We start from the raw sequence: 15,132 nt of genomic DNA on the forward strand, positions 1-15,132 counted from the left end.
GGACCACCCTAGGGGGGTAAGGATGTAATTAAAATTTGAACTTTCTTCGTTGAAGGGAAAAAAGTGTGAAAAACTATTTCGACAACCATACCCGATTCATTTTTGTTCCTCGATTCGATATGAAGCGATGCGAGCTCGTTGCGCGCGGCATGAATTTCTGCATGTAATGTAGGGAATAATGGGTTTTCAATTTCGATTGAGGAAAATGAAATGGTAAATATAATATAGCTGACAAAGCGCCAGCCCTCTACAAACGCCTATCAAATATCGATGACGTTAATGAATTCATCCGGTTTTATACATCACGATGCATGAATATTCTGATTAAGAATTTCTGGAATTTCAAACCGTCGTTTTATCTCGGTCTAGTTCGCCTATTTTACGCAGCCAGGTAGCCAATCGACCGTGAGAATGAAATTTCCATGAATTGATTCGAAGTTGATATTATCGATTAATAGGAATATTTGTAGATTTAACGGGTGAATTATACAGAGGTAGGTAAACAACTCTGCGAAAATATATCTCAAGCTCCGATTTTCCAACAAAATGTGTATACGTAGACAAACGAGGGGCGTGAATTTCTTTTGAATCTAAAATTACTCGGTACTTTCATTTATTCAGAGAGCCATGAAATTTTACTGCCATAAGCTTCTTTTCCCTTTCCCTGATATTAGTCGGAGATATGAATATCTGTGATAAAAACTGGGGAGAAGCGATTACTCGGCAATGATTGGATTTTAGAACACCAATCCTCGAGCATAACCAAGTTTATATAAGAAATTGGCGACGTATTTTACGCGTGTAAAATATTTTAACAAAAGTTCGTCGCGTTTCAACGAATTATAAATTCTACAAGTGTAGGACATTTCAAAATCCACGTATGATGTCCTTTTCAAAGATTGAACGCGTTTTTTTTTTTTTTACGCTGCTATGAATATATCGGCACCAGACTGGTGAAATTTTATACTCTGACAGTGATCGTTGCGATTTTGAATCCCGTCAAATGAAAGGCGAAAAAAAAAAAGTACGAGTGCATGCAAAATATTATACGGCAACGAAGAAAACAAGTTGTGAATTCACGTCGTGACGATTTTTCACTACTTTGTCAGGGGAAAAAGGCTGATTGCAAACATGTTTGGAATTTTCATATAAACAACGAAAGTAAGCTCATCCGTTTCACTTCATTTGTACGATAAGAATTTTTCTCATTAACTTTTCTCTCTCTCTCCTCGAGCCCAAAGTGCGGTTCAAGGGTGAAATTCGCTATTTCGAAAGACAAGGCACGCTTGAAAAGGGGGGAAAGGCAGACCGGTTGACATGTAAAGTCAAAGGGGGATGAAAGTCGGTCGTACATCTTATTCGTAGGCCGTGGGAGATAGAAAGGGTGGGTAAATCCAATTAGGCGAAAACACCATAAGGCGGTGGGTGGGGAGGGGCGGAAGCGCATATAATACTCGACGGCGAGATAACCGGAACGAGGTCTGTTTGAGGTCGAAGTTCAACGTGTGGGCGTTGCGGCGGGTGGCTGAAGGTCGAGGAGGGGACACGCGGGGTTATCTCTGACTCTCACGTGCGTGAAGGCGCTCGGCCAAGTCTGGCTGGCTTCGCCGAAAACCGGGATAGGCGAGAGGAGAGAAGAGGAGAAGAGAGAACATGCACTGCCTCCTTCTTTTGTGATAAAGTGATGAAGCGATGAAGCTGCGAAATTAGGACCGAAATATTCCTCAGAAATTTCAGGAATTTTCTTTGGGGGTGAGTCGGGAAGAGAGTGTCGAAGGTGGAGGAAGAAACGGCAGCGCTAAAAACGTCTGGTTCGTTTCACCGAAATCCCGATCAAGTCCCGGTTAGTTTCGAATCGCGCGCTCGTTTATTCCGAGATTCGGCCGAGTGCAAACGAGTCCCGCTTTTTTCTCACCCCCGCCAAAAGTCGAGATCCTTGCCTTCCGTTAAACTGACCCCAGGCCTGCACGCGTATGCTTAGTATTTGCCGACTTCCATGCCGGCCCGACATCCCCGGGTTATGGGTTATGGGTTATCGGTTATTGGTTATCCCCGATGATCCCCGCCGCCTCCACGAACCCTGCGTCGCGACCCGCAGTCAACCGAGCGAATAAATTGCCATTCGTATTCAAACGAACCTGCAGCCCGCCGACGGTGGGACGACGTGTATGTTCTAAGTCACGGAAATTGAAAAAAGAAGAAGAAGAAGGAGAAAGTGAGGCCGAAAAAAGGACACTCGGAAATAAACGCCGTATTTGTATTCGCTCCGCGAACCTTCGACCGACTTCAGTGGCGCGGGGGGTGCGTATTGCGAACATCTGCCTCTATCCTGAGGGATGGGGAGGGATGCCGAGGGAGAAGGTCTAACGAGTGCGATGACGTGTTGTCGTGTGAAATGGAAAAATCTACGTCCTCGCTTTCATAGAGTTACAATTGCGAATCGGTCCGTCTCGGTTGCGTTGATCGACGATTGATATAACGATGAGAAAATTGTCGTCACTCGTTGAATTTGGTGGTAAATTGTTCGATCGATGACTGAATTGGAACAATGTCTAAATAATTGATAGAGTTATTTTTCAACGAATATGTTGAAAAAAATTTATACACATGTCGCAAGCGTTGAAAGACGCGATTACACGTGAATGCGCTCGTTGAATAGCGACTGGCTATTAATTCAGGGGGAATCCATGGTTATACACTTTTTCCGAGAACCATTGTTGCCTCATGTTATAAAGATAGTCTCATAGAAATTGGTCAAAGCCACCCCTGATATCGCGAGAGATTGTATGGATATATTCTATCTCTTACAATTCCCGGCATGATTCTTCCAAGAACGAAAACCAAAGTTTCGCAGGATTCTTAATTTTTATGTTCTCTGTTGGATTCTTTTTCGGAACATCGAGTATCTTTTGATGTCGTTTAAAGCTTGTCCGAAACTCGCCGGTAATCCCTCGAGATCCTTTAAGATCGTTTGATCTTAATGTCGCTTTAATACCTCGGTGAGTTTCGTGGGTAATCTCCTTCTCAACGATTTTCGAAAAATACAGCTTGCGAGCTTTCTTACAATCGTTCGGAACCGTTTGAGACATCCGCTAATATTCGTAGACTTTCAAACCCAATTCAAAGCCTAAACTTTCTACAAATCTTGAATCACCAGGATCTCGAGATGTTGAAACGCTAAGGCGTGTCCGTGTCGAAGAATGTTATACCGCTTCGTCTCGCGACTATCAGAGCGGAAGCTGGCAAATATCCGAAACTTTTGATCCTGGAAAAGCCAGCCGCTACTTGACGTTGCCATTGAGAAATCTTTGAAAATTAACCCCGTCGAGAATCCGCGCTGGTTTAATGCGGCTGAGTTTCGTGCCCCGGCATTTCGGCTGTTGTGCTCCCGGAGCTGGCTGTTATTCAAGTGCCGGGATTTACTCGAGGCGAAGTAAGAGGAGGACACGGGAAGAAGGGGATCAGCCGGAAAAGGGGAACTCGAGGAATTACGTTGGAGTTACCTACGCGATGGTTTCGGATGCGCCAGCAGGCGTTGTTTTCCCAACGAGCGAGCTTGCCAACCACCGGATGTGCGATTCACGTCGGATTGATTTCCGTTGTCGTTGCAACCTCACGTCGTTATACGACCATCGGACAACGGACTCCCGATAATTTTCCGCTTCTATAGCTTTGTATTCAACGCCTAACTAAATTATTCCACAGGGACGGCGTCCCTGAATTTTCCGGGTCGTGTTCATGGATTTGTTTCTTCAACCCTCGAAACGGGAAGTTATCGGGAGTCTGGGTTAAGGGAAAAAAATTTCCGACACTGATAACCGTAGATTGCAAATGTCAATTTTTTTTCTCCAGCAGTTTAAATTCTCGAGGTTTTTGAAAATCACTAATCACATTTTACATAATTAATTCAGAGACAGTACGTGTTAGGTTAATATTTCAATCGAACGTACACCGATAGTCCGATTTCGACTTTTCAAGGCACTCTTCCCTCCAGACGACATGCCAATCTGGCTCAAATACGGGGATTTTTTTGCGTTTCACTTTTTTACTAAGTTATGTACAGAACAAAGATACGTTTTTTTCCAATTCTTTTCAATGTCTGTTAAATAGATGACATTTCCTATTGAAAATTGTTTTTCGGCGATTTTCACAGTTGGACAGGGAAACGGGGCGTTTTCGAAAGTCACTTGCGCTATTTTTTATGAAAAGTGGACAATGGATCGGTTATCCGAAGTAAAGTTTTTCATGTTCAAACGGTAAACGTTCACCACGAATTTCTCTAAGCTGTCAAAATTTATGGTCAGTGGTTACTCGAGGGAGAAAAATATCTACCTCTGCATCCTATATGATAATCAATTTTTCGTAAATTTGTACAAAAGCTCACCGTTCCGTCCCGGAGATCGTGTACTCGGCAATGCATGTGAACGTGCGTTCCCAGCTGTGCTGTGATGTTGCTGTCCGCGTCCTCGAAGAAAGGACGAGGCTCGGGAGTCGCGCCGATTTCAGTCGCGAGACTTTCCTCTTCGTAGACCTGCGTAGGAAACGGATGGTGCGTTTGAAAAATTTTTTTTTGCTTACCGATGGGATATCGATTGTAATGTACTGTTTGAAAATTCAACGACTTTACGCCACAGTCGGACCCTGTAACTGCGTCAACACGGACCTTTGGTCTCTGGAAAATGTCTGCTTTGAAACTTGTTAAACGAGTTGAGGACAACTTCGGTTAATTGGAAAGTACGAAGTTCTACTGTACGGTGATACTGCAATAATAACCCACCTCGGTGAAAGGAGAGCTCAACTCGTGCCAGAGGTTTTTCGGTAAGTCCTCCAGCCTCGGATACGGTTTCACGACTGAAAATTACGCAAACAGATTGTGTTAATTAGCTGTTTCGTGTTCTCTTGCTAATGCGTTACATGTATACTGCGAAGTGAAGGAAATTAGAAGGCTGTTGGTTTTAATGGGTTGCATGCAGAGGGTGTGCGAAAGTAACGTTTACGTTCGTGAGTATTAAAAATGACGAGACATCGATCAGTGGCTTTGATAAATTGGTCCGAATAGCCACTTTTTAAAAATCTTCAATCTTCTATCAGTAACCCAAGGTAACGGAAATTTGAAAACTTCATTTGATTATGCTGCAACGAAATTCTAAACTCAAAAAAACTTGGATTTTGCGAAGTAACGGTAAGTTTAGAACAAACCGTGAGAAAGATAAAAAAAAAAAAAAAAAAGGATAAACGTGATCGTAACCGATGCGGAGAAGCGGAACTTTTTCCTATATCTATTTATCTTTTGCGACACCATAGCGAGTTTAAAATGTTTCCTTAAAATTCTTTCGAAAAGTTAAGCGAAGTTGAACTGACACGTAACTTTGCACGAGAGAAAATCGTAAAGACATTTGAAAGAACTGAAGCATATATCGGCGCGAGTTTGAAATTTCGTTTCTCTCGTTTGTCTTTTTTCTTTTTTTTCTCATTTTCTTGAAAATAAAGTAATTCAGTCGTCTGAACTGACAGAGAACTAGGAAGAAACTGACTAACGTTGGTGATAATTTGATTTTCGTATTGTTAGCCAAAGAAAATGTTAAGTCTTTCACATCACACTCGAAAAATTCAGAGTTTTTACGGGAAAATTCCGTACTTCATTGCGACGGGACTCGTCCAAATAATTTCATTTTCTTTTTTTTCGTGTAGAGTGTGAAAAAATAATTTGTCTTTTTTTAAATGATTTTACTGGACGTCTACCCTAAAATGAATCTCATATTTTGAAAGATCTAACTTTTTCGCGTAAAAAATACTACACGCAATGGATCATATTTTTTAGTGCTAGGAACTTGAAGACAAAAATTGAATGAAGGAACGAATTAATTTGCTCGTCGTGAACAATTACATATACTCAGAGGTTTAAAATCCGGGGTATATTCATATCTCGATGATGCGCTTCTATAACTGGTTGAATTGTCCGAATACAATTGATGTAATTCCATAAAGGATTGAGAGTGAGAGAATAAAAACAAATCGATGAAATAACCAATATACATTATATATCTATTAGAGTGCTTCAGAATCAAAAAAATTTTGATCCTGCTCGCAGTTGCAGCTTAAAAAGCTTGTTTTGAACAGGAAAATAAGCCCCTTAAAAGATAAAGTCTGTTGCTTATGGGGAATGGCTGCCGAAATCGCATTTTATGACAAAAATCGTCAAAACTCCATTTCTGTGCCATTTTGACGATAGCATTTTTTTTTTTATTGCCGCTAGAAAAGTGATTTTGGATCTTGCAAAGAGTCTCCGTGGAATTTGAGGTTGATTGGTTATCGAGAATAGTCGTAGTAGTAATAGTCGTAGTAATAGTATAAAAAACATTTTATCATTCTCTGAGAAATTCGATTTCAACCTCCTCTTTTTACATTCACGTACGTCAAGTAAATCGAACTTTAAGTCGAATAGCTGGACGCGGAGAAACGATTTTTTTGTAATAAAATCATTCGCGTCTTTTGCAAGCTTGACACCCAATCTTTCTCTTGAATTCGAATTCGCTTTGAGACTTTTTCCGAATCTTCTCTATCTTTGATCGCTTGAACGATTTTCAATTTGACATCATTCGGCACAATGTCATTTTATACAATTGCATTTTGTGACTCTTCTCCATAACCAATAAACCTCATATTCCATGGCAAATCTTTTCAAGACTCAAAATAACTTTTCTAGCGGCAATAAAAAAATCCTCCTCGCGAAATACTACAAAAATGGAATTTTCATGGTGGCAAGTGAGAGCTAAATGTTAAATTTTTTCATTCCAAAACCCTCAAATATCCGTACACATTACTTCCTCGTCGTCTATCATTATTGCGATCGACGTTACGATTGCAATATCGCAGCGCAAAACGAGATGACAATCTTCCGAATTCGGTTGGCGACGAAAATTCAGTCGAAGCCTACAAGCAGCCCCTTATAAATTCCGGACGTTGCGGTACAATAATTGTCCGTCAACGGCTTTGGAGTTCTAGCTGGCCAATTTGGACAGGAGTTGGAGCGATCGACTTGCCACTGCAGCCGCGCTCAGCGAATATAAGGGCGAATTTAGTGCTCCGCTACATCCGGGGGTGGATGCAAAAGTAAAAGCTGAGCTTGCTCGCGATCGACGACAATTTCACCCCCACCTTTGCCCGGGGCTGCATTCTCGGCTCCGTCGACGATAGACGACTTGAATTTTCGAAAGGTTGGCGTCGTCTCATTTTCCAATACCTACGTAACTTCCACCCCGGCTCACGATCAGTCGTCTCGCTAACAGTCACTCGTTGTACGTATCACGTCCAGCTTTGTATGTGCAATACGTCTTAACCTCAATCGATAACCACGCGGTGGAAATCCGAGGATGGATAGAAAGGTATAAATTCAATGTCCGTTTACCCCTTTTCCATTCAGTTACCGCGCGCGGAGGTGCATTCCTAATTGTTGGGAAAGAAGTTTTTAACTTTAGATCTTGCAAAATTGAGTGTTGTTAACGAAAGATGTAAAGGAATAAAAAATGATTCGGAGGCTTTTTGAACCAGCACTGTATTGTCTTTGATTTGTCTTTCTTTTGTACCTGTCGTAGTTTTGAAGGGAGTTAAAAAGTTCACCAACTTTGAAATCTACGCGTTCTCTAGAAATTCGTTGATATCGGTTTACTTTCTTCAAAAAGTTTCAGCATTGACTTCGATCATTTATCTTGAGAAAAGAGAAAGAAAATACAACCGCATATTAGAATAAATTTTCAAGGCGATAGTTTTTTTTTTTCTTTTTTTTTCACCAATTTTACATCTTTAAATAAATATATTTGACTTTCATTCGTCGACTAAAATAACTCTCACACGCACGAATATTAAACTTTCGATTAAGAGTCCCAAGATACGCTTATCGATTCATCAGCATTACATTTCTTGTCATTTATCTGATAAGCGATAAAAAACGAATAACCCTGTTTTACCAAATCTCCTGCGAATACGAAACGTCTGAAATATATCTAGGAGTTGATCCGTGCCGCGAAAGCTTTTGCGTGAGAATACCCTTACAGCGTCGTAGCCTAGCTGATATTATGGTATACACGCGTACAGCTAAGGATGCATATTCGTGATAAGCGAGGATAAATAATCCAAGAAGGCTTTCCTCGAAGGAATTTTGCATGTTATACGTGGGTACGCATAACCCGCATTTACTTCTGGCACCTGATGTTTATAATCATAATAAATCACGGGCTCTCCTTACATAGTCGAATAATCCGTAGAACGAAAATACCTGTGATCAAAATCTGAGGGATTTTGGAGAAAATTAGAGGGCTCGGTACGGTTTAATCTCCGGCTGATTCAGTCCCACCGTAGGCGTAGGAAAATATTCATATATAATTAAACGAACAAGCAAAAGCTTCTCTTGTCGATGACGGATTGATAGGACGCTATATTGTTATGCTATACCAAGCGTAACGATTCAATCGCTCTGCTACCGCTGTGTAATATTATACCTAAGCACTGCACGCGATTGTCGGATGGCGGAAGTGCTTGAATCCTTTTTTTAATCACCGAATAACGGGGCCCATCAATTTCCATCGCGGGCGAATCGACGATTCCTGCACATTTTATCCCCTCGCGGTCATGCCAGCGGCCCTTTTATAATTAATTTATTGATTATAGGAAACCGGGAATTTATTGCCAATCGATTGCCTAATTGGAAAATTATTAGACGACGTCTGCACCTTCGCTGCATGCCGAGAAGATCACCCTCCCGAATTATCACCGCTCGTCGTCGTCGCATTGTCATCATTCTGATTAGTTTCTCCCAGTTTCTCAACGTCTGATAATAACTTGGTACCTGTGGCACGTCTACGTATATATGTCTAACTTAACTATATATGTATAATTCTTGAATACAAAAGGGGAATTAATCAAAGTGAATTATGACCGTACTTTCGTATTCGGAAATACCCGGAAATTATGTACCGCAGCGGTCGTGATGTGAAAAAGAGAAAAGTTGACCGCGAGAATTATCCCGGCATTCAGATACATCGGGACGAAGTGTGGATTTCTGCAACGTGGAATGACTGAAACAGCCCGATTATCGTTGAACCGAAAAATAGAGAAAATTTTGCTATTCCAAAGTGGGAGAAATTCTCAAGATTTGCGGTTATGTCATATTGGCGAAACCAGGAAAGTCTGGGAAACTGAAAAATGTGAATACAGTAGAAGGAAAATTGTAAATTCGATATCTTTGAAGTGGGAAATTATGAGATTGTGGCTCTCGGTCAACAGGAATTAAAGAAATTCGGAACCAATTGTGAAGTAAAAATTTTGCTGTGGAAAAACTACGGACAACCAAACGGTTGGTAAAAAGAAGAGTCAAGTTTTTTTTACTAAACGACAAAAAGTTGACGAAAAAATAGGAGAGCGAAATGTCGGTGAATAGAGAAGTTCACTTCTCTTCGTAGCTAGCGAACGTAACGATTTTAAAAATACCAAATGTCCGTCCATCTCGTGATAAAATTTATAATTATATCGATTTTTAGCCAATCAAGCTCCCTAATCTAACTTTATCCACGATTTAAGGAAAATTGAATCTACCGTCGAATACGACGAATTTCAAGCATGAAAACTTGTATCGGTCGAGTGAAAAAATGAGGAAAATCCGGATAACCGTGAGACGGAAAAAAGAATAAATATGTATATCGGAGTAAGAATAAGGATATACGGGAAAAGCCGATTCAAATAAATACATAACACTTTATTTTCAATGCCCATTTACGGGGCGCCAGGATCCGGGACCGGCTCTAGCTAGTTGGTATATATCTAGGTGGCGTCATATCGAGTAGAAAGATATTTCGTTCGAGCTGAGAACTGATATTCTGCACATTTTTTATCCCGCTTGAACGAGCTTGAACGAGCTTGAACGAGCTACAGTCCGCAGTCAGGGAAGTTGTTCGACCGAATGAAGGTTGCTCTATTTATTATCTTTGAAATCAGTTCCATTCGCTCGTTCATAATGTATTATGCTTATAATTATGCACACTCATGGGTGGTTGAATACACGTCGTCGTATCCATCCCATTCTGTGCACCATTATCGGGGGATGATTTGCCGAACGACGGGAATTAACGCTTCAAGAATAATAAAACAGCCGTGAAACTCCGCGTGTTTAAACACTGATAAAGATTAATCCTCGCGGTGTGTAAAATGCGCGATAGCGAAGAATATACTCACCGGGGAGCGATGCTGCATTCAGCGAACGGAACAGAAGAACCAATATGGCGGCCCCCAAGGCCTTCGGACTTCTTCTCATAGTCATGTCCGCCGCTCAGCTCATTTTTTCGATCTTCAAATATTCCGCCCCTTATTTATCGCCGTTGTTAACTGAAAACAGAATTGATACCGAATCGTGAGATCGATGCTTTTACGATACCAATCATAGAGTGGAAATTGCGAAGGAAAAAATGAACAGATTCTCCGCCCTTCTTTCGAACCACCACATCCCGATACGTGGTATAACATGAAATTCATTATACCCACGGTGATGGCTTACGGGCACTTTGCAATCAGTTTGATACACCGAAGCGTATAACTTTCACGGGGCGCAGGTTAAGCCAGGATTGTCCTGCATCGGGTTAGCGTCCATAACACACGGGTATGAAACCCCGCAACAGGCGTCAGCCCCGCGTTTGTTGCTGACCATTTTCCCGCCACTTCAAAGGAACGTAGGGAGGGTGAAACCGAGTAGCGCATTTCGAAATTCAATTACTCTCCACGTGCGTGTAGTGATAATGGAAAATTGAGGAAATATGCAAATTGAAAAAAGAGCCACGAAACGGGGGCTGCGGGGGAATACCGCGCGTAAATGATTAAGCCTTGAAAAACCAACGAGAGCTGATTCGAAAAACCGCATTGAAAGAAAATTCTTATTAACGATGGTACGAAATACAGTCCCCTGGGGGGGGGGGGGGCGGTGGAGATTTTTTTGTCGAAACCACTCGCCAAATTATAATGCGATTAACTAGAGAATTATTGGTGTGGTTGAAAATATTTTTATAGTTGGCCTCACAATGCAGGAAATACATTGTAAAATTTAGTATCTCGAACCATGGAGAGACGGTAGTCAAAAGCATTCTTAATTTGCGGTAATCACAAAAAAAAAGAAAAAAAAATACGAACAGTCAAGTTAAACATACTATAGTCAATATTTTTAGTATTTATATAGTTAGTTGCATAATTAGTATACTATTTTTGACGTCTTCGCGTTGTTAGTTCAAGCTGACGTTGATTTGTTGTGGACCTAATCGAAAATACAGTGAAGTTTCATCATAAAATTTGTCGACTGAACTATAAATTTTGAACTCTAGAAACTTTCAGCTCTTTGTAAAAAAAAAAAGTAGAATAAAAAGAAAATGAAAATAAAATAAGAATTTCTCTCGGTGTGGAAAAACTCGGAAAATGAATTATAATCAAGCACGTGAACTAATTAAAACTCAGTTCAGCGGAAAACAATGTTGTTTTATCATCAAATGCCATGAAACCATGGCAGTTACGCAAGTCTGGTAATTGAAATTAAAACCTATCACAGGGCAAAGAGCTGGAAAGTGTAAGATATAGCTTGCGAACCTCTGGACCATGACTATTGTTCAGAGCAATTTCATCTCCGGTTATTTTCCGGTCATCTTGGTCAGCTACACGGGGCGGAGGATGGGTTCTGACTCATTCGTACAAACACCGTAATATCGTACCCATTTCACGTATTACGTACTTCGTATTTACACATACATGCTCCAAGTATGAAGAGAACTGATTGGCAATCTGTTCAGTTTGCCCAGTACCGCTACAGTTTTAATCAACCTCAGCTGACGCTTAATCAGTCTCTGATAGCGCGATTATGGCTGTGATTTCCACCGCGGATTATCAACCAGCTGCCACGGCACCCTTGCCTGTATGCTACGTTCCTGGTTGATGAATTATACGAAATTGGTATCGAAAGAAAGACCGTGCTTTAGTGATTTTTTTTTTTCTGTGCAATTAGTAACGACTGTGAGGACCTTATTCATCCGCTGAACTGATTTTAGAACTTGCATACCTGTAATCAGTTCAGCTTGAATTATCGTCCGATGGATTGTAATATTGTAGATTATTTTTACAATGCTGTTTGTTTTTGGCATATACTCAACGGAAGTAAAAAAATGTTTTGAATTTTATCACCGGAATGTATTCAAGTTAATTTTTCTCTTGTTCGTTTACAAGTCTGATGATCTGATGTAAGTTTCTTTTTCAACCTGATCAGACGAATCCCGTGTTATTTGAGAAGCTATTTGATCCACTTACAAAACGCGAATGTGGGACTGTTTTGTTTTTACTATGCCAATGTCGCTTAAAACCACGTCAAAGTGATTAATGTACAATCTTACGATGAGATTATATGGCAAGTTGTATGTATGAAACGTATGTACTGTTAACAGAATCCCTCGAAATCGGTGTTTCCTCAATCAAAGTCGGAACCCCTTTTCATCGTCTGTCCAGAAAAGTTGGAATTCTCCTGAGAATATCTGTCACGAGGTTTTACAAAGCGCTTACATTTATAAAGCTGGCTGAAACGAATGGAATATAGAAATAAAAATACAAATAACCGTATTGTATAGAACCCCATAATACATGAGAAGGAAAATGAAGTGTAATAAGATAAAGTAATTGATGCGGCTTCAAAGAGACTCGGAGAAGTATTTAGATAAATTGACAGAATTTTGAGTAACGTGGATTAAAAATTTGAAACTTTTGTGATAATTTGAAACTTGTTTGTCGGTAAAAGTAAAACTGAACAGAATAGAATCTTAGAATAGAAAGTAGAGGTATAGAAAAGGGGAAATATTTGTTAGCGATTTTGAACTGAGAACAATAATAAATATGCACAAAGCCATTGCTCGAGAATATTATATTATGCATATAAATTATAATCGATCGATTTTGAACAAAAAGCGAACTATTCTTGAGTAAACAAAGCGGTCTGGTATCCGCAATATATTTTGGCATATTTTCAACATTTCTCTAACTGGAAGAATGTTTCTTATTCCAGCGTAAGATGCCGAGGATCGATGGAACAAAGTAACGGCCGAATAGCGGAACGGGGGATCGGTCGAACGGAGGAACGGAGGAATCGGAGGAATCGGAGAAACCGGGGAACGGGGGAACGAAGGAACAGAGAAACGGGGGAATCCGTGGATCTGAAGGAAGGCACGGAACGGAACAGAGAGATAAACGGGGGAACGGAAGGAACGGAGGAACGAAGGGACGTGCCTGAGTGGGGATCGAGGGGGATTCGAGGTCGGCTAAAGAGCTAGCCGCGGATCTGTCCTGTGAGATCCTTGAGTCGACGAGGATGCGACGGACGAAGTTCCCGGACCTCGCAGAGGCCGGGTAAACGGATTGCGGAAAGTTGCCGGGTCGGTGGGGGCGATGAAAGGGGCGAATCAGCCGAGGGGGGAAAGTCAAACAGAAGATTGTTACCGCGGATCTTCGTGATTTGATTTCGGTTAGTTTACCGAAAAACATCAGCCCTGTTTCTTTTGGCAACACGTCCCGCAGGCTGCGGTCGACGCTGACGCCAAAGCCGCCGTCGCCTGGCTCTCTCCGACTCTAATGAATCTATCCCGAACTTCTTCTCGTCTTCTCGTCTCCTCGTTTTCACTTCCCCATCCCCTTTGCAACCCTTCGGAACTCCCACATCTCCTCGGCTCCCCTTCTTCTTCTTCTTTTTCTTATTTTTCCTTGGGAGCTTCTTCTCGTACGGCAACCTCGATTGTCTTATCGAAGTTTCAAATTATTTCACTGTCTGGGCCAGGCTTTCCTGCATCCTCGCGTCGTCCTCTCCCTCCGCCTCCTTTCCTTCCTCGGACGATCCTGTCGGGTTGAATTTTTACTCATCGTCGGGCAGCTGCTGCCTTTGTCAGCGGCACGGCTCGGCGCCCCGGCGTTTTCGGGAAAACGGTCTGTTATCACGCTTTTTCGTATAAAGTTACAGCTGGAAAAAGCCCGTCTCAAAGTCAGTTAGTCGGAAGTTTTTGATGCAAATTGCGCGAATATGAATGAAAGATGCTGTCTTTCCGATCTCGCCACTTTCACGAGTGACTTTTCACGAAACGAAACGAATGCTGGTCCAGACAAAAAACAAATGGCGTCTGTAATTGACACGACGTAAAATTCGGCACCGTGGGGAGCATCGGGTGGCACTAATCGTCGGTGTTGTCACCGGTTGCATTCAGAAGTCACGCGAACCCTCGAAACATCGGGCAATTCAGTCGCCTCTTTTTATCTCTTGAGAAACTGCGACGACGGTTTGTCTTGTCTCAGACGCTCCGAACCAACCCCATTAATTAGAACCCCTATACACGCCAGATGTCGTCAGCCGGGCAAGAACCTTGATGGACGCAAGACCGAAATTCTATTTCCAAACACGCACCGTAAGCCTGATCTCTGATTTACTTCAAGCGATGTGCGCGGTTTTTGAAATCGGCGTAAATACATTCAGAGCATCAAATATTCTCGATAAATTATGCCGAGTTAGAATTGCAGGGATCTTAGCTCCAGATTTTTCCGACCTCTGACGTGTTTGAAAATTTATTTATTCGAGCGGAAATTTTTTGGAATCTAGACTCGCAAATTTTTACACAATTCGGATACAAGTCAAACCGTGCGACATTGAGCTTGAAAAACTTGAATCGTACGGACAGTTTCTAAGTCACCTAAAAAGTTCAGCTAAATTCGGGAATCTTCATTACAATACAAATGTATCTTCATGCGTTACTGGTCGTTTTTTTTTTTGTAAAGTGTGAGAATTTAGCATACGATATTTATTCGCTGATTTTACTCTGGAAAAAAGTTGTAAAATTTTTAAAATTACTGGGATATTGCGCTGTCAAATTTGCTGGTAATAACCAATCTACATATACCTGTAATGCACTTGTATGGTGGCCGATTCGCATTGTTTTAGAATTTAAAAAATTTATACCGAACAATCGAACAAACAATATTGCATTGTCATCCAGGTCCAAGCTATGTTTAAAATTTCAAATCTCCAGCTCATCGGGAAGATAGTTTAAAATCGATTGCAAAATTTGTACCGAACAGACAAAC

The 15,132-nt window shown here is 41.3% G+C and overlaps 1 protein-coding gene and 1 long non-coding RNA gene across 2 annotated transcripts in view; one reads left to right on the forward strand and one right to left on the reverse strand.

Annotated features, from left to right (window-relative positions):
- Window positions 1–13,489, forward strand: part of LOC124211921 (uncharacterized) — a 122,926-nt gene extending 109,437 nt beyond the window's left edge. Inside the window, exon 4 of the long non-coding RNA XR_006881546.2 lies at window positions 13,076–13,489. This is a non-coding gene — a long non-coding RNA (uncharacterized lncRNA). The remainder of the gene's footprint in view (window positions 1–13,075) is intronic.
- LOC124211919 (defective proboscis extension response 14) overlaps window positions 1–15,132 on the reverse strand; it is a 201,211-nt gene that overhangs the window by 131,274 nt on the left and 54,805 nt on the right. The window contains exons 2-4 of the mRNA XM_046611454.2: window positions 10,228–10,377; window positions 4,778–4,851; window positions 4,385–4,531 (exon numbers count right to left, since the gene is read on the reverse strand). Of these exons, the coding sequence (XP_046467410.1) occupies window positions 4,385–4,531; window positions 4,778–4,851; window positions 10,228–10,312 (306 nt within the window). The 5' untranslated portion in view covers window positions 10,313–10,377. The remainder of the gene's footprint in view (window positions 1–4,384; window positions 4,532–4,777; window positions 4,852–10,227; window positions 10,378–15,132) is intronic.

The sequence above is a fragment of the Neodiprion pinetum genome, chromosome 2 (genome assembly GCF_021155775.2).
Source record: "Neodiprion pinetum isolate iyNeoPine1 chromosome 2, iyNeoPine1.2, whole genome shotgun sequence".
NCBI lineage: Eukaryota > Metazoa > Arthropoda > Insecta > Hymenoptera > Diprionidae > Neodiprion > Neodiprion pinetum.